At 46.5% G+C, this 20,650-nt stretch overlaps 1 protein-coding gene across 1 annotated transcript in view; it reads right to left on the bottom strand.

The window, feature by feature from the left end:
* The window catches only part of LOC138979734 (uncharacterized), a gene marked incomplete in the record, with an annotated part of 169,210 nt that extends 163,444 nt beyond the window's left edge, over positions 1-5,766 (bottom strand). The window contains 1 exon segment of the mRNA XM_070352475.1: positions 5,161-5,766. Within this exon segment, the coding sequence (XP_070208576.1) occupies positions 5,161-5,165 (5 nt within the window).
* Positions 5,767-20,650: the final 14,884 nt, after the last annotated feature.

Genomic DNA, 20,650 nt, shown 5'->3' with positions numbered 1-20,650 from the left:
AGATGTTTAACTTTTTAAAGGATTTTTTTTAACAAAGTTTGAAGGACAAAATGTGAGAGTCATGAAGGTTAAAACCCTCTTTTACAGTGATAGACCTGGTTGTAAATAGTTTAAAGCTTGGTGTTTACCATGAGACCTGAGAAAGGAAAGAAACTTGCAATGGTCTGGAATAGCAATTGATTATCAGTTGAAGAGCAGACAAAATAATAATAACCAACCAACCTTCAAACGAACATCGTTACTCTCTCTCAGCTCCCTCTCTCTCACTATATCACATTTGTTATTTGTATTCACACAGATTACAAAGCAATAAAACAAAAATCCCCCTCTCTCTCCCCTTCTGTCCCCTACCTTTCTTTCTCTTAAGCCTTTCCCCTCTCTCCCTTCTGCCCCCCCCCCCCCCCCTCCCTCTTCTTTCCTGTCACATCTGTAGTGCCTAAGAAGAAGTCAATCGCCTTTTACCTGACGGCAAGTCACCTGACGCGTGACGTGACCGTGTCACCCCCACCAAGCCAGATCACTGACCAAGACCAGTTAGGTGGCAGTTTAGCCCTCCCCCGTATACACACAGCTTCAGCCCCCCCCCCCCTTCTTTTGTGCATGACAGACAGAAGTCAAGATGGTCGCAGAGGTGTCCAAGACAGTTTAATTCGCGTGACCTGCCTTGCACGGATGGGAATTTTAGAGCTGAGACTTTGTGAAGTGTAAGTGGTGGGGATTGGGCGGGAGCGATGAGGTGTGTGAGTGGGAGGGGGGGGGGGGGGAGGATATATAGAGAGAAAGAGAGTACGTGCGTGTTTGTCACTTTGTGTGTGTTTGACTGTAAGTCTACACGTGTGTGTGATTGTGTGCGTGGGCATACCCATGCTTGCATAAACATATCAGGTGTGCACATAGTTAATTTGTGATAGACACGGAGACTAGAGTACTGAGAGAGAGAGAGAGAGAGAGAGAGAGAGAGAGAGAGAGAGAGAGAGAGAGAGAGAGAGAGAGAGAGAGAGAGGAGGGGTAGGGGAGCAGACAAAACAGACTAGCCGAGAGTTACCTACTAGATTTGCTTTTCCAAACCAGATAAGCGCAACAATTAAACCAGACCAACAGATCAGTCTGTGGTCCGATAAAATTCTGCTTCCCTTAATCAAAAACCAAGTTCAAGCTGTTGGAAACATTTAAAATGCGGGCTGTTTCTTGCTATCCTTCCCACTCTCTATTCAGTCTAGCCATAGACCAAATAGCCTGGACCGCCAACTCGTCACGTGACCCTTCGAGGTTACGACGCTCGACTTTCAGGGACGCTTAGCGTCCGGTTTGAAAGGCCAGAGATTCGAAGACAGTGAAAAGAAAGCACGCTCCAGTTATTTGTGACAATGGGAGGTGACAATGAACTGGATTTTCCAAAACTCCAAACTAAACTTAACAAAACTCATCGAAAAACATGTTCCATATGCACTTTAGCTGAGTTTATTTTAGCATTTTCAGAACTTACCTCGGCAACTTCGTTCATGTTTACAATCGACACCGGATATGACATCCCCCTGATTTCTGAAAGGCCATGTAAGCGTAGGTTCCTAAATGCGAGAGGCCGCTACCTCGTAATAGAGAGAAAGAGCGGAGAGAGAGCTAGTTGGCGGTCCAGGATAAATGGTCTATGGTCTAGCCTACGGTTATTACACAAATGATTGAAACCCATCAACACAAACATGTACACGGTGATACACGTTGAGAGAGAGTGAAAGAGAGCGAGTGTGCCTGTATCGGTATCAATCATATATTTCATTAAATCAATTACCTTCTGCAGGGAGAACTAAACATTTACAAAAAAATAAATATTTAAAACCCTGGCGGTCTCATAGTCAAACCTGCCTCTGTGACCACGTCTCCGTAATGACCCCCTCTCTATAACCATGACCCCAAAGACTCCCTGATCAGGGTTAATTATATGATTCACCTTTCCACAGTCTATAACAACCAATCCTGGTCAGTCCCTTGGCTAGTCATTATCAACACGTTTGACTGTAAATTACAGGGTTTAGATTACAGGGTTCAGCCTGGGAGAAAAAGGCAATGGGACATTTGTCCCTCTCTACCAAATTCCGATGGGACATAGTCGAAGGCAAGAAGCCTTTGGACCAAAGATGCAAAATGGTGCAATATGGTGCCATCTGAGAATCAGCTGCTATATTGTGTTATCTATATATATACGACTAGTGTCTGTCTGTGTGTCTGTCTGTGTGTCTGTCTGTGTGTGTGGTTGTGCGCGATGCACGGCCAAAGTTCTCATGGATCTGCTTCAAATTTGGTGGGCATATTCAGGTAGACCCGGGACAGGACACAACCTGGTCGATATTTCAACACGTGCTCTCAGCGCTGAACCGATTTTTGTTCCACCTCAGCTACCCGGGCCCCCATACCGACACACCAAAGCCGCTACACCACATCACAACGCTAAAGTTCTCGGTGGATCTTTTTCAAATTTGGACACCGTATTCAGCTACACCCCGGACACAATATCATCGATGAGATATTTCAACACGTGCTCTCAGCGCGCAGCGCTGAACCGATTTTGGTTTTTGTGTTCATTTCACCAAATGTTATAAGTAACTCTTTCTTATCTTCTCCAGGTTTTCAGCGTTTACCTCCCTTCCTTCGTATGGTGCACTATAGTATGAGTGGGGCGTCTTCGGATATTCCCGGCGTTCTGTTACTATTTTTAGAAGGTCACCGCAGTGTCCAGAACGTAAATTGGACCCGTAAATTATCCTCACTGTAAAAGTGCAAAGGTCGAATCAATTTATAGCCACGCGAAAAATACACTGTCATCTATCTCTCTATAGATACGGCTTCTCTATGTTTGTGTGTGTGTGTGTGTGTCTCTCTATGTGAGCAACACCTGGGGATTGTTCAGTTCTGTTTGTGATGTGGTCTGGCGGCTTTTGTGTATTTGTATGTACTGGCCTTCCTTTGAAAAGCCATAACAGTTCAAAAGGGCTTACAGATAAGCTATAAATTGCTCAATCCTGTTTGAGTGGAGTTCGCCTCCAAAGGTGATTAACACGACCTTACATTCGTCGACAAGGATGGGACTCGATATGGTCAGGAATGGCATTATGGCCACTGAATCATTTTCGTGCTGTTCCCATTCCACGAATCTGGGAGGGACCTAAGCTTGGCGGGTCCATTGTTCGGACCCGGCAAAGCCGGCGTACGGCTCTAAGTACTTCTTCCCGGCGAAGCCGGCTACCCGGCGAAGCGGGTATTCATTCTAGTCTCTGTATGTGTGTGTGTGTAATCCGATGTAAAGTGTACATTTGGTGGCCCAATGGTACGTTATCTCAATGCGCCCCTTGACGCACTGAAGGGAATTGTGCTGGGACATTTTCAGATTTAATGCGCCAATGGCGCAGGGGGCACTAGTAAATGAAACCCTGAAATTAACTAAAATACAGGAGCTGAACATTAGTATGGAGGCAATACGTGCACCTGCTTCTAACCTGTATTAGGTACGCATACACATCGCCATGCTGACACTGAAGACATGAATACGAGTGACAGCAAAAGACTTCAGAGAGAGTGACAGTGACAGTGACTGGTCTTATGCAGGCGTCAACAAAGTCCAAGGTCACACCTCTCCTGCAGTGCAGTGTGTGTAACCTTCACGCTGCGCTAACTGCTTTTGCTGTGCATAGTGCATGCTTTGTGTGGCAGGGCTTTGATATTAATACCGCATTATATTAGCAGCATGCACGAAGGAGGAGAGGGACCAGCAGACCTGGGAACCCCTGTTTTGCCCTTGGAGTATTCTCAAACAAACTTGGTGTATTGTCAGAAAAATGAGCATACTCCACACAGCATTTGAAAATCCATGCTTCAACCCGGCTTCACACGCATCCGTCACACTGTTAATTCAGTTTACCAATACATCTGAAACAAATGCTTCTTTCAATGTTTATTGTCAATCATGTGTCAAAATACTGCATCTGCTTCAGCGCTTGTGAAGAAAGTAGTCCAGGATTTTTTTCTCGGGTTTTTTTTTCTTCAACTGACCATACTCTACTGATTGTATTCTAGACAATCATGCCTACAGCATGCGTGTTTTCATGATTCTAAGCCCTGAGACTTTTATTGTGAACTTGGGTTCATTATCACGCGCATGCATGCACACACACGGGGGTGTTCGGGCACCGAGGAGAGTCTGCACAAAGTTGATTCTGGGAAATATATTTCTCGCCGAACGTGGGATAGAACTCACGCTGGTAGGGACAACTGGTTTAGAAGCCAGCGCTGCTACCGTAAGCTAATACCCCGCCCCAAAAAAGCTTTTGCTGCTTTTCGCTGTGCTTGGTTTATCACTTTGTGTGGCACAACTTTGGTATCAAAACTGCATTATATTATTATCAGCAGCATAACTTGTGCAGCCTGTGATTAATATTATAAATAGCACTGTCAAGTGTCAGCTGTGGCTTGAGTCAGCGTTGGAAACCCAGAGTGGCAAATGAGGCGAACAGATGAGAGAAAGAGATTAAGAAAGAGAAAAAGAGAGAGGAGAAAGAAAGAGAGAGGAGAAAGAAAGAGAGAGGAGAGAGACAGACAGAGAGAGGAGAGAGACAGACAGAGAGAGAGAGAAACAAGAGTTTATTTGAATTCAAAAGTAAGAGTGAAGAAACCAATGACACGACAGAGATAGAAAGTAATAATTGACAAAGGCCATGGATTGAGAGGGAATAGGAAACACAGGCAGAATGACGCCTGAGAGACAGACATAGAGACAGACATAGAGACAGACAAACAGAGATAGAGAGAGAGACAGACATAGAGACAGAGACAGAGATAGAGATAGAGAGAGACAGAGATAGAGAGAGACAGAGACCACAACAAAACTTAAGAGTAATAAGAGATTTAAAAGACTGATGAAAAAGTGGCACCGTGGCACTGACATTGACAAACACAGAAAGTTTAAAGAGTGAGAAAGTGAGACAGATAGAGGTTGGGAGAGAGAGTGGGAGAGAGAGAGAGAGAGAGAGAGGGCAGAGAGAGTGAGAGTGAGAAAGAGACAGATCTATACTGACTCTGAGACAGAGGTAGGTTGGGAGGGAGAGATACAGAGAGAGAAACAGCGAAACAGATAGAGAGGCAGAGAGAGATAGAGAGGGAATCACTTACTTCATTGATCACAGCCGACAAGAGACAGCCCTCCAGCCGTCCCCTCCGTCACTCCACACACACTCACACAACCAAATCCAACACAACAGCCGCAGAAAATACCCACAAAACAACTCCTCTGAATAAAACCACCACAACAAACTCCAACCGAACGTCAAAGACAAAGCATCACATGGCGATCAGCATCAACAGCGACCAAGTCGCAGAAACACAGCGAAACACGTTGCAGAAGCGAAGAACAAGAAGCTGCGAACATCGAGGCCATATTTGTCCGCCATTTTGGTTCGCTCGTCGGAAATTAGGTCAAGGCTTTCCGCGGTCGCCCCGTCGGCGGTAGAATGAGGTGTGTTGTTGATTCCGTGTGCGTGCACTGTGCGAGAACGTGAAAGAGTTGGAGTTGAGTGCAGAGTGCATAGTTCTGTTTTTAGATGGGATTGTATGTAGTCGACCAGCTGATTTCAGCACATGGTGCGTGTTGTCTATATTATTGATTTGCCGTTGTGTCTGTCTGTATACTGCAATGGGTTGGATGTTTCGTTTGGTTGATGTGACGAGTGAGACTGAGAGAGTGAAGGATAGTGTTGTGTCGCTGATTAATTTGTTATTTGGATGATGTTTCGGGGGGGGGGGGGGGGGGGGGGGGAGAATGAGCGAGAGCGAGAGTGTGTGTGTGTGTGTGCGCGCCAGCAAGCATATTATTATGTGCATACAGGTGCCTGTGCGTACACGTGCATGTACACATTATATTTGCAAACACTTATGGATACCATAGAGATTATGTGTAGCCTACTCGTGAACTTGGTGAAGTGACATGTAGGCCTACATTTTAAAACACAAGTCATACAAGCATCATCATCACCAGAGTAAACTGCAAACAACAAAATCTTCCCTTATTCCTTTCAAGAGTAGACCCCATATCATTGGACATTTCTGCTAAAAGCTGTGTGCATGTAACAGAACACGTATAGTCTGTGTGCGTCAGAAACATACCATGCAACCACTTCCGCAGTTGTGTGAAAACACCTGAAAAAAGACTACAGTCAACATTGTTTATTCATCACCACTTTTGCTAGAGAGAGAGCCATGGATAGGAGAGTGAAAGGGTGTTGTGGGGTTGGGATGTCGGAGTACAAAGCTTTCTATAAAAATTATAGCCTACCGAAGCATGCACGATCGCGCAAAGTTCTCACTACTGGAAGTCTGATAGAGTCCACTGCATTTGTCAGAGTCAGGGATACCTTGACTCACACTGCACACCAATACCATGCATTATAACATCATGATTTCATCAGTCCTTCAGTCTGTTGTTTTCTTCCGTGTGGTGACAGATATTGTAAGTCAATAAAACGTGCGTGACGGCCCTTTATTAACTTACAAAGAGAGAGAGACAGAGATTGTCTCAGGGAGAGAGAGAGAGAGAGAGGAGAGAGAGAGAGAGAGAGAGAGAGAGAGAGAGAGAGAGAGAGAGAGAGAGAGAGAGAGAGCAAACACATCAGTTGTGCTGAATGTACAGGAGTGAGGTATACAGTGACCCGCCCCCCCCCCCCCCTCTTAAACCTCCCAAAATGTGAGAAAATCGGGTCTTTTAAAGGAGGGGGTCATAAAATGGGAGTGAATGTAGAGATTTTGAAGTGACATTCTGAGAAAAACAGGGTTTTAAATACAATAAAAATGAGGAAGTCTTACATTGAGGGTTGGGAAGGGGAGTTGCACATGCAGGGCAGGAAGCATTCTTTCTTTATTTGGTGTTTAACGTCGTTTTCAACCACGAAGGGTTATATCGCGACGGGGAAAGGGGGAAGATGGGATAGAGCCACTTGTCAATTCACAAAAGCACTAAATAAAATCAAAAATTTGCTCCAGGGGAGCAGGAAGCATACGGCTGGGCCAATGACCCTGGGTTGAACATTTACGTCTTACTGCAAAAATAGTTCCTGCTACCCCCCCCCCCCCCCCACACACACACACACACACACACACACATTTACCTCTGGGAGATCTCTACATTGGCTCTTCCATTGCGCAACCAAGCAAGCCTACCATCTGTGACATCACAGGCACACATCACTAGACACTTGTGTACGTGCGTGTATGCGTGTGTGTGTTTATTTGTCTGCCTGTCAGTCTGTTTGTCTCTCTCTCTCTCTCTCTCTCTCTCTCTCTCTCTCTCTCTCTCTCTCTCTCTCTCTCTCTCTCTCTCTCTCTCTCTCTCTCTCTCTCTCTCTCTCTCTCTCTGGTAGAAGGAGTACCTAGTCCAATATTATCTTCACCTGTTCATTATTGACTTCTGCGGTAAGGGGGAATATTTCTCCTATTCCACCCCCGTAAGCCAAGCTTGGTACAAGTGCCTGATAGCATCAAGATGTACCCTAACAACTGGCGAACCTCAAACAACACTGCCTGCGTTTTATACCATACCCTCTCTATATAATTAATATATATTCTTTAGTCTGGCCGTAGGCACTCATTTGAACACGAAAATAGTAGCCAAACAAAACCACTTTTCTTCCCATAAAATGTGAAGACTTGTATGTAACCATTTAGTCATCTCTTCTATCTTCTATCTATCTTCTATCTACAGTATATCTATCTATATACGGCTTGTGTGTGTGTGTCTGTCTGTCTGTTCGCCATGCACGGCCAAAGTTCTCGATGGATCTGCTTCAAATTTGGTGGGCATATTTAGGTAGACCCCGGACACAATCTGGTCGATGAAAATTTTCAACACGTGCTCTCAGCGCGCAGCGCTGAACCAATTTTGGTTTTTCTGTACATCCATTCCCAGTAACTCTTCCTTATCTTCTCCAGTGTTTTGCGCGTTTATCTCCCTTCCTTCGTGTGGCGTCAATCGCGAAGCCGGGTATTCGGCTCTACTTCTTCCCGGCGAAGCCGGGTACCCGGCGAAGCGGATATTCATCTAGTTACATATATATGAGTGTTAGCAACGAATCAAATCAGTCAGTCTATGCTGAAGAAGACGGCAAGCAACGTGAATGACTCCTCCGTCTGAGGTGAACCGTAAAGTTATATTCAAATACATTCAACAGTGTGAACAAGGAAAGACTGCAGACGTGCTCTTTTTCTAAATTGTGCTTTGCTGTTGTTTCGAATATCTTTTTGTTCTTTTAGCTTCCGTGAAGAGTGGTTACTGGGCAATACCCCTCTCTCTCTCTCTCTCTCTCTCTCTCTCTGACAATGCCGTTGAATTTTCGAACCCCCCCCCCCCCCCCCAAATTCTTCTGCCGAAGGTCAGTGAATGGCCAGAGCAACAACACACAACACACAAACCCTCCCTGCCGTCCCTGCCAGCAGCTGTATTCAGCTCGTTTACTGAGAAAACTCCAACTGGCCTGCAACAAGCCACAGAGCTCAATCCATCACCTCCCCCCTCCCAGGCACCCCTACTTCCCCACGCAAGGTTTCAGGCCAGCGGTAATACATCCCCCCCCCCACACACACACACCTCACACACAGGTCTTCCTATGTCCAGCTGCTGCAGCTCTGGCCGAACTGACCGCTCAGCTGAGCCCCCCTTTCCCTCGGCTTCCTTGCATCAAAGCCGATACTCCACTGCTACGCCGCCTGCAAGATCTGTGCTTGCAATGTGACTGGCAGGGCAAAACCGGCCGGCGCGGGGTCCAGTGGTTGCGCATACGTGTCTACGACCTGGGCCGTCAGCAAGCTAGGTCAAACCATAGACCATTTATCCTGGACCGCCAACTAGCTCTCTCTCCGCTCTTTCTCTCTATTACGAGGTAGCGGCCCCTCGCATTTAGGAACCTACGCTTACATGGCCTTTCAGAAATCAGGGGGATGTCATATCCGGTGTCGATTGTAAACAATAACATGGACGAAGTTGCCGAGGTAAGTTCTGAAAATGCTAAAATAAACTCAGCTAAAGTGCATATGGAACATGTTTTTCGATGAGTTTTGTTAAGTTTAGTTTGGAGTTTTGGAAAATCCAGTTCATTGTCACCTCCCATTGTCACAAATAACTGGAGCGTGCTTTCTTTTCACTGTCTTCGAATCGCTGGCCTTTCAAACCGGACGCTAAGCGCCCCTGAAAGTCGAGCGTCGTAACCTCGAGGGGTCACGTGACGAGTTGGCGGTCCAGGCTATTTGGTCTATGGTCAAACCCACTGAGATACATTTGAGGGGATGTGGGTGTGTGGAGGGGAGGTGGGTGTGTGGAGGGGAGGTGTGTGGAGGGGAGGTGGGTGTGTGGAGGGGAGGGGAGGTGGGTGTGTGGAGGGGAGGTGGGTGTGTGGAGGGGAGGGGAGGTGGGTGTGAGGAAGGGAGGTGGGTGTGTGGAGGGGAGGTGGGTGTGTGGAGGGGAGGTGGGTGTGTGGAGGGGAGGTGGGTGTGTGGAGGGGAGGTGGGTGTGAGGAAGGGAGGTGGGTGTGTGGAGGGGAGGTGGGTGTGTGGAGGGGAGGTGGGTGTGAGGAAGGGAGGTGGGTGTGTGGAGGGGAGGTGAGTGCGGGGGTGTGGAAGGGAGGTGGGTGTGAGGAAGGGAGGTGGGTGTGTGGAGGGGAGGTGAGTGCGGGGGTGTGGAAGGGAGGTGGGTGTGTGGAGGGGGGGAAGGTGTGTGTGTGGAGGGGAGGTGAGTGCGGGGGTGTGGAAGGGAGGTGGGTGTGAGGAAGGGAGGTGGGTGTGTGGAGGGGAGGTGAGTGCGGGGGTGTGGAAGGGAGGTGGGTGTGAGGAAGGGAGGTGGGTGTGTGGAGGGGAGGTGAGTGCGGGGGTGTGGAAGGGAGGTGGGTGTGTGGAGGGGGGGAAGGTGTGTGTGTGGAGGGGAGGTGAGTGCGGGGGTGTGGAAGGGAGGTGGGTGTGAGGAAGGGAGGTGGGTGTGAGGAAGGGAGGTGGGTGTGTGGAGGGGAGGTGAGTGCGGGGGTGTGGAAGGGAGGTGGGTGTGAGGAAGGGAGGTGGGTGTGAGGAAGGGAGGTGGGTGTGTGGAGGGGAGGTGAGTGCGGGGGTGTGGAAGGGAGGTGGGTGTGTGGAGGGGGGAAAGGTGTGTGTGTGGAGGGGAGGTGAGTGCGGGGGTGTGGAAGGGAGGTGGGTGTGAGGAAGGGAGGTGGGTGTGAGGAAGGGAGGTGGGTGTGTGGAGGGGAGGTGAGTGCGGGGGTGTGGAAGGGAGGTGGGTGTGAGGAAGGGAGGTGGGTGTGAGGAAGGGAGGTGGGTGTGTGGAGGGGAGGTGAGTGCGGGGGTGTGGAAGGGAGGTGGGTGTGAGGAAGGGAGGTGGGTGTGAGGAAGGGAGGTGGGTGTGTGGAGGGGAGGTGAGTGCGGGGGTGTGGAAGGGAGGTGGGTGTGAGGAAGGGAGGTGGGTGTGTGGAGGGGAGGTGAGTGCGGGGGTGTGGAAGGGAGGTGGGTGTGTGGAAGGGAGGTGGGTGTGTGGAGGGGAGGTGAGTGCGGGGGTGTGGAAGGGAGGTGGGTGTGAGGAAGGGAGGTGGGTGTGTGGAGGGGAGGTGAGTGCGGGGGTGTGGAAGGGAGGTGGGTGTGTGGAAGGGAGGTGGGTGTGTGGAGGGGAGGTGAGTGCGGGGGTGTGGAAGGGAGGTGGGTGTGTGGAAGGGAGGTGGGTGTGTGGAGGGGAGGTGAGTGCGGGGGTGTGGAAGGGAGGTGGGTGTGTGGAGGGGGGGAAGGTGTGTGTGTGGAGGGGAGGTGGGTGCGGGGGTGTGGAAGGGAGGTGGGTGTGTGGAGGGGGGGAATGTGTGTGGAGGGGAGGTGGGTGCGGGGGTGTGGAAGGGAGGTGGGTGTGTGGAGGGGGGGAAGGTGTGTGTGTGGAGGGGAGGTGAGTGCGGGGGTGTGGAAGGGAGGTGGGTGTGTGGAGGGGGGGAAGGTGTGTGTGTGGAGGGGAGGTGGGTGCGGGGGTGTGGAAGGGAGGTGGGTGTGTGGAGGGGGGGAAGGTGTGTGTGTGGAGGGGAGGTGAGTGCGGGGGTGTGGAAGGGAGGTGGGTGTGAGGAAGGGAGGTGGGTGTGTGGAGGGGAGGTGAGTGCGGGGGTGTGGAAGGGAGGTGGGTGTGTGGAGGGGGGGAAGGTGTGTGTGTGGAGGGGATGCAGATAAGGTCGTACGTACGATGCCAGGGGGAGAAGGAGGGGAGGTCGGGCGAAATTTAGCAATTAGGTAAATAGAGGAGGGTTTGGGATGCAATTCAAGGCGGAAGATGGCAGTGGGAGATTGGGAGGGATCCTATGTGATAAGATGACAAATCAAAGCGGGCGCACGGTATAGAGGTACCTGCCATGTCTGTCAGATTTCCCTGACCCGATACCTTATCAGGTGACAGTCTACCCATCCCCCGTCCACAAACATCCGTCACAGTGGAGGACCGACAGACAGACAGACAGACAGACAGACAGACAGACAGACATAAAGAAGGCTGTTGTTTGTTGTGCTACGGCATTTCCAAACCGTCTACGATCTTCCGTCTTTAAAAAACTCGTCTTCTAAAGCTCAGTCAAAATTTGGAAAAAGCTGACCCCACAAATGTTTTCAAATTCTAAAACGCATGACCCCACAAATGTTTTCAAATTCCAAAACACATGACCCCACAAATGTTTTCAAATTCCAAAACGCATGACCCCACACATGTTTTCAAATTCCAAAACGCATAACCCACACATGTTTTCAAATTCCAAAAGAACATGTCACGATTGATCTGGAAACAACAAAACGCATGTCACGATTGATCTGGAAACAACAAAACGCATGTCACGATTGATCTGGAAACAACAAAACGCATGTCACGATTGATCTGGAAACAACAAAACGCATGCACACGTACATGTAGGGAAACTGCGCACATGCACGTGCTGCAAAACAAGACAACAAATGATTTATGATCCCCCATTTTTGCGATGGCAACAACAACCACTCATCGGTATACGTAAGGGTCTCCGCTCACATATATGTAACTTCAGCAGGACCGACGACGCACTGCAGATTATCCCAGCCCGCTACACGTTGCATGAAAGAAAAACAGGCCAAGTACTCGTTATGGGCAGAATATACATGCGCGGTTTCAGCGGCACAGATGACGCGCTGCTTATATATTTATGCCGCGATGGGGATTATGACGAGTAATCTGCAGTGCGTCGTCGGTCCTGGAGCGGAGCCCCTAACTTCAGCAGGACAGACGTCGCACTGCAGATTATCCCAGGCCGCTACACGTTGCGTGAAAGGAAAACAGGTCAAGTACTCGTCATAATCCCTATCGCAGCATCAATAATAATTATGCAGTGCGTCGTCTGTGCCACTGAAACTGCGCAAGTATATTCTGCCCATAACGAAAAGCGAAGTTTGCATGCAACGTTGCTGGGGTTTGTCAATCTAAATGACTTGTGTCAGACGTGCCGTAGAGATGTGATGCGGGAAAAAGATAGCCACTGGCACAGCTGGTGCGTGAAGTTGTGGCGAAAACAACGATTCGAGAGCGAGACAGAGAGAGAGAACGAAACAGAGAGAGAGAGAGAGAGAGAGAGAGAGAGAGAGAGAGAGAGAGAGAGAGAGACAGACAGACAGACAGACAGACAGAGAGAAACAGACAGAGAGAAACAGACAGAGAAAAAGACGGACAGACACAGTGAGAGAGACGGACAGACACAGTGAGAGAGAAATAGAGCGTGGGGGAGAGAGCTTATCCCATTGGGAAAAAACATTTCTTGGTACACATGTGCCTGTGGAGCAACAGTTACAAGCCACGTTATGCAACACCCCCCCCTTGACGAAAAACATCAAAACACTTGCGAAACACGTTTTCCCCCCCTCTTCTATCGTTTCACGCATTGCGCTATCTTGCCTTCGGCTTCTTCAAAGCTCACAGATAAAACATTACAACTCACACCACTTCATTGGAAAAAAGGGAATAACATTTCTCCCAAAAATCTAGGATAGAAAAAAAGGGGAGATGTAAAATATTACAGCTGACGGCATTGGCTGCCACAAAAAAAGGGTAAGGAAACATGGTAAAAATTAAAAAAAACAAAAGCTGATATAAAAAAAAACTGAAAAGAGAAAGCAGGTGCAGGAAACACAGAAGGCAACGCAAAGATTACAGGAACAGAAAATGATTTTTGAAAAGGATAATCGAAGACAGAAGATCAAAGAGGGGAAAAAAGGACAGAAGGCAAATTATACTCAGATCCAAACAGAAGACAGAAGATCAAAGAGGGGGAAAAAGGACAGAAGGCAAATTATACTCGGCTCCAACAAACAGAAGACAGAAGATCAAAGAGGAAAAAAGGCAGAAGACAACTAGGGCCTACTCAGATCAGAGACAGCTGCTCAGATCCAACAAACAGAAGAAGGCAAAAGAAGCTCGAAGACAAGGCAAGATGAAGAAGACAAGGCAAGATGAAGAAGACACAGCCGTATCGTTTCAGGCAAGCGTGGATAACGGCCGATAACGCTCCCGCCTCACGGCTATTAATCAACCCGTCGACATTACACCCCCCCACTCAATTGTACGTGCTACGTGTATCGCCGGTTCTCACCTAGCCCAGGCTGTCCTCGCCGACAGGTGGTCGTCCCCTGACAGGTCAAGCGTGTCAGGCGGCTGACCTTATCACACAGGTCCTGAATCAAAATGGGAGTGAGGGCGGGGGGGGGGGGGGATAGGGGTTGGCGCCAGAGCAAACACGAAAACGAGAGAGAGAGAGAGAGAGAGAGAGAGAGAGAGAGAGAGAGAGAGAGAGAGAGAGAGAGAGAGAGAGAGAGAGAGAGAGAGAGAGAGAGAGAGAGAGAGCGAGATCAAATCAAATCAAATTTTTATTTTACGAGGGTTGTGGCATAAGCAATATAAACGAGCTTCTTTTCAACCAGCCCTCGCCCAGAGAGGGACTATTCTAGAGAGAGAGAGAGAGAGAGAGAGAGAGAGAGAGAGAGAGAGAGAGAGAGAGAGAGAGAGAGAGAGAGAGATGAACTTTATTTAACAAAGATAGGCCTTTTCTTACACTCTGTCCTTGAACACACACACACACACACACAAATGATCCGAACTGATATGGCCCTTCGTGGTCCGCTGGGCGTTAAGCAAACAAACAAACAAACTCAAATGATACTAACAGATTAGCGCAAAAGAAATCAAATTAAAATGCCAACACTTCTAATGAAAAAGAGAGAGAGAGAGAGAGAGAGAGAGAGAGAGAGAGAGAGACAGACAGACAGACAGACAGACAGACAGAGCTGTGCAGCCCATCCACCCCACACAACAGCCAATGCGTTTTCCTCGCCCGAAAACCGTAACCGTCGGAGTACGCGAAAGCGAAGCGATAGAGGCAGTGGGCAGCGAATTTTGCGCAAGTTTGGAGCTAGGTCGCTTGGTCGGTGTCCGCTACCTCCATCAACGCAAGCGCGCGGGTTCTTCTTTCTCGAGCACTTTAGCAAGGTTACCGTGTGTTTTAGCGCAACAGGTTTTTTTCCCGAACATGAACAGTATCTAAAGTGAGCAAAACAGTGTGGGTTTTTTGCTTTTTTTATATATATATTTTTTATATGGGAGATTTATATAGCGTTTGACGTTATCAAGCGCTTTACATATTAATTTCTGCCCTGTGAGATGGAATTGTTTACACAATATATCACGCATTCCCATCGGCCAGTACATCTCAAGCCATTACGGCGAATATTTACTTTTCACGGCCTATTCATTCCAAGTCACACGGGTATTTGGTGGACTTTTTTTTTTTTAATCTATGCCTATACAATTTTGCCAGGAAAGACCCTTTAGTCAATCGTGGGATCTTTAACGTGCACACCCCAATGTAGTGTACCTCGGTTTTTCGTCTCATCCGAAAGACTAGCACTTGAACCCACCACCTGGGCTAGGAAAGGGGGAAGAAAATTGCGTACGCCCCGACCCAGGGTCGAACTCACAACCTCTCGCTTCTGAGGCAAGTGCACTTACCACTCGGCCACCCTTTCTGTATAGTTCATTCCCTAAGTTGTACTTACAGTGTTTTTTCGCGCTTTTGTATAGTTCATTCTCTAACTTGAACGGTATCTAAAATGACCAAGGTTGTAGTTTGTTTTTGCGCTTCTGTATAGTTCATTCTCTAACTTGAACGGTATCCAAAATGACCCAAAGTAACAGTGTGTTTTAGCGCTTCTGAACAATTCATTCCCTAAGTTGAACGGTATCTAAAATGAGCACGGTTACAGTGGGGTTTAGCGCTTCTGTACAGTTCATTCCCTCACTTGAACAGTATCTAAAAATTACTTTAGATGCTTGCAAGTTCTGCATTCAGCAAAATCAGAGGCTTAGATTGCTGTGGAAAAACTTTCCTGAATTTACAAAGCCCAAGCTAACCCAGTACATGTGAAATCATAAGTTTGGTGTCAATATTTACCACTGAGATTTATAAGTACTGCGTTCGAAGGATTACATTAATGGAGGTTACGTAATCACTTAAAATAACAAACTCATGATTTCACACGTCGCATATATGATAATGATTTGTGCACATCATAAGAACACACTTCCAAAAATAATTGCACGATTATCTAATGGCAAACGCACAAATAATATCATTCTTCCAATGCAAAAATAATAACATTATTCTCAAAGCACATCCACTCACATAATTTCATTTGCTGCTACACTGCTATCAAATTTCTTTCACAGAAAAAGCAGGATCAACTGATAAGTGATATAACCTCTATATTAGATTCCCTATTTCATCACCATTATCTACTTTTTTTGTTTGTTTATTTGTTGCTTAACGTCCAGCCGACTACGCAGAGCCATATCAGGACGAGGAAGGGGGGGATGAAGGGGGCCACTTGTCAAGCGATTCCTGTTTACAAATGCACTAACCCATTACTTGTGTCCCAGCAGGCTTTAGTAAAACTAAATTAATACCTACTGGAAGATTACCAGTTTCCAGTATGTTAAAATAGGCTTAACCTATCTACTGCTGGACTTACATCAGAACACTAACAGATTAAACTATACATGAATCGCGAGACAAGCGGCAAGAGAAGAGATTTTTGGAAAAAATACAGGTGAATGAGCAAGAAGGCAGAAAAAAGAAAAGAATTCATGAAGAAAAAGAGAGCATGACAGGAAAGAGGAACCAAAAATCTACCTAACAGCAAACTAGAAAGCTCCTGCGGTTCCAAAAACAGGAGGGGCCTTTAATTTCATAACCGCAGTGCCCCACTGCGGGACCATTATCTAGCCTAAAGACACAAACTAAATTTAATTAATAGATTTATTTCATTGAATTAAATACAAATGATGAGTAGACTTTATAACAGAGCTGTGTTTTTAACCGTTCCTTGCTGAAAAAAGTAATTCAATGTGAATTGAATGAATCATATTACATGTAACATGTTAAACTATTCTTGTGGTTTGGCATGTTATGTTTTTAACATTCGCCCGTTCGGGTTATTAACTACACACAGAAGTCATCGTGGGGCCGTGCGGACCCATGCTTCTCATTTCCTTCTTTGAGAAACATGGGTTCGCACGGCCCCCATGCACAATGTTTGTAGTCTAAATATGACCTTTTTTTAATTTTAATTACTTCTCGCTAAAATGTCAGGACATAAGAGCTTTTTAGGTGCCTGAGGCATTCTTAAAAGTTAAAAGCTCATTTAAAAAATTCCAACTAGTTTAAGAGAAATTTATTTGCACCCTTCTGGGTCCACACGGACCCACGACCACCGGCGAAGGTTAATTTAACACACACACACACACTCAAACAGAAATATATATATATATATGCATGCAGACACACACATGCACCCATACATATATATACATACAAATGCAGATGTGTACACACACACACACACACACAAACACACACACACACACCCTCTCTCCCAATGTCTAACAGCAACACTAATCAACCACACTCAACCCTGTTTTAGTCAAGCCTAATACTAATAGGAGCAAAGTTGCCTCTAAACATTGTGCTTTTTCTGCTACTGTGCAGCATGGCATACGGTAAACACCAACTTTTGACCAGTGTATCTTTACAAACACTGTTAACAGGCACAAAGCTAGAGAGCATAACGTGTGCACACGCACAAATAATACATGGATACGTGAATCTGTAATGTGTCTTGGGTGTGTGTGTGTGTGGATGCTGCGCTGCATCAGAAATATATAGTTGTAAGAGGAGCTTCTTCTTCGTTCTTGTGATGAAACTCCCACGTTCACTCATGTTTTTGCAAGAGCGTTTTTTTTACGTGTTTGACTGTGTTTACACACTTGATCTCATGGTGGCACTGTTTGGGTTGTAAGTCGCCCGAAATTGCATTCATGAAACCCAGTTTCGACCCGCCAAAGTCACATGACGGCTGTAAACTTAACAGACCCCGCTATCGCCACAGTCGCTAACGGCATGATGCCGCCATAATCTTTTGATGTCTGGATGACTTGTGTCATCATGTGGTCGTATGCAATGGGACGCCTCGCTGACTGTGCTTCACTCAGCTAGTATTACTAGCAGGGAAGCGTCGAGTTGCGGTTATTTCCTTTAATAAGGGTGTATGTGTGCATGCCTACAGAGCAAGAAGCGAGGTAACAATTTTGACAGCTAAAGACGTTGTAACTTGGTAACGTGAATAGCAGTTCAAATCGGAATTAAAGGTCCTTGTCTACATTTTTATACCGAAATCGCCATTTGACCATTAAAATGCAGAGTCTATTATCTACAAATATCAACAATACACCCCCTTTCGATCAGGTAAGACGAAGCCAGTGTAGCCGTTTGAAAATTCAATGTAGTATTCCAGCGTAGTACTCATAGTAGGATATATCCTTATATTTAGAAAATGCCAAGCGCAAAACTCTTCTCAAATCCCGTGCATTTCGTGCGTTTAAAAAAAGGCGTGGACAGCGCTCCAGTGTCAAACTGTTGCTGCACTTGTTTGGGCGTGGCTATAAGCATAGTGACATGAATTTGATTGGTCAGTATTTTTAGGCAAAGCACATGTTCTCAGCAAACAGAAAACAAAATATTGGAAGCGTGAGTCACGCTACCCAAAAATAAAATCTTATTTTTACATATATTTTTTTTTCAATAACTTTTTCCCCCATGGTTCATTCATCATTTGACATAATTTTGTATCGAAATCTAACCATAAGATTATTGAAAAAAAAAGCAAAAATGACCACCTTTAAGAGCCCTTAAGCAAAATAGGTGATGGCCGCTCAAGCCACTTCATGAATTGGCCTCCAGGGTGGGAGAGATGGTAAATGGGGACGAAAATGGGGTGGGAGGGGGGGGGGGGGTAGGTTGAGGGGGCAAGGCTGGAGGGAGGAGTGTGTAGCTCTGCACTCCTGCACTGGCCCTCTGACCAACAAAACTCATCTCTCACATCAAATCTGACAGCCAAAATCAAATTAAAATTTTTTGATATATATGTGAAAATCCAAGGGTTCACAATAAACCCATTCTTCGCTAAGTTCAGACAGTTGACAATCAAAAACTAAATCAAACTAGCCTCCTGAGCCGAAGTGAGTTTTACAGGCCTTGGAATAATAGAGTTTAACATGATTTAGTGTAATTTTCCCCTCCTCAGTCCCTGTATTTGCTGGGGGGAACATGCCATTGAACTTGATTGTGTGTTTGTTTTTTTAAATCACTATTTATGAATTCTTTTTATTTACATCTATCTATTTTGCAAATGTTTTGATAAACTTGAAATTAAAAAATCACACAGATAAATTGTCCAAGTGTACAAGTCAGTTCATAATAACAACTGAACAAGCATTTTCTCTGCTGCCAAAAAGTCAGTAAATCATGAATTTGAATCTCATAAATTATGATAATTGAAAAGACGTCTCTGTGAGAAATCAACCATTTAACTTTAAGCGAACAGTTAAAAGATTAACATGGAATAATTTATGTTTGATTTACAGATTATCAGCCTTATCTGTTACTGTTAGTGTTATCATCTTTGTCCAAGAATCTATAGCCACAGTTATTACTTCTTTTCCGGCATTCATGGGCTGTAACTTATACATGCTTTTTTATGCCATAAACTTGATTAAGGCAGTCACACTCACATTCCCTGTTTAGGGGGATGCATGCTGTGGTGTTTTTGCAAACCACCAAACTCTGGCTTGGATTACATGTCAGGCCTGAAAGTGTTGAGTAATCGGGAGTAGAAACATGTAACTGGCGAGTAGAAATGTTCATAATCATACTCACCAAATGCGAGTAAAATTGCTGAAATGAATTGTTGGGGTGGCTAGAAAAATGTGCTCTCTGGCTAGTAAATTTTCAGAATCACCAGCCAAAGGCGAGTTCACCATTAGTTGGACTTTCAGGGCTGCATGTACAGGATTTGTGCATGAAAACTTGCTATTCATATATTTGTGCAGGTATCTATATATATGCACAGGGGGATGAGGCGGTAGCAGGTTTTCACATGAGTTGACATGGGAGATAGGGAACACAACTAGACTTCAACACTCCCCCAGAACTTCTATAACAGTACATGGAAGGCTGACTAGAACCCCTATGGAACTGCGCCCCATTCAGGTCCCTTTCAGTAACTCCCACCTAATCTCACTTTTTTTCAGTGTAAATTTACATGCATTTTAGGCAGTCATTCTGCGTCTTCGGGGTTGTCATTTTCATTGTTCAACAGCATTTTCCCCAGCTCTTGGCAGTTGTCTAGCAACTTCACATCCAACGGCCGACAAGTCAACGTCACTAGTTGTTTACTCCGTAAATCTCCCCCAGGGCTCACTCAGTTGGTTATTCACAGTCCTTGTGCTGTGGTGTTATAGCCAAGTGTTGGCCGTTTGAGCGGCAGTAGTGCGAAAGGAGATTCGGCCTTTCTGCTTGAGCGAGCAGGGAGAACAGGCGAACCAAGACCACTAAGTACACCTTGCCAAGTTGAGACGAAAAGGGAACTGTGTGAGCCAAGAGATGACTATGAAATGGTGGTGTGTGCTGTAAACGCCAGCAAGAGTTGTGTGTGTGTGTGTGTGTGTGTCACCGCAACTTCCACTTCGGAAAATCCAACCAACCAGTCCCCAGCATGCCTGTGACGTCAAAAGACCAGACTCTCGCACAGTTAGCGAAAACAAAACACACAAAAAACCGTCTTTGGCTTCAAAACAACCTTGCTTCAATCTCGTTTCGTTCCAAAATTGCTTCGTCTACAACCGAAACCCCTTCGTCCTTACCAAGATCAATGCATTACGGGTAGAATCCAACCAGGGAGATAGACGGGGGGAGCCGGGGGGCCTTGAAGGATTACAAAACATGCAATGGGGTGGAGAGGTCAGTGCTCTGGCAGACGACAGCTCGTGGCGACCTCGAGGCTCTCCGCGCTGTTGGTAGCCAACATGTGTTTTCCACGCACTTGTTTTTGTCGGAACGACTATGTAACAGACAAGACAGAGAAAGAAGGAAAAGGACGAAAGAAAGAAAGAAAGCACCGAGGGCCTACCTTATGTTTTAGGGAGGAGGGGGAGTAGTTGAGGGGAGAGAGGGAGGGCAGGAGCGGTGCCCTGCCCTTCTCGTCTTCCTCT

The sequence above is a fragment of the Littorina saxatilis genome, linkage group LG11 (genome assembly GCF_037325665.1).
Source record: "Littorina saxatilis isolate snail1 linkage group LG11, US_GU_Lsax_2.0, whole genome shotgun sequence".
Classification (NCBI taxonomy): domain Eukaryota; kingdom Metazoa; phylum Mollusca; class Gastropoda; order Littorinimorpha; family Littorinidae; genus Littorina; species Littorina saxatilis.
The sequence above is the reverse complement of the archived record's forward strand: the minus strand, read 5'-3'. Positions and strand labels throughout refer to the sequence as shown.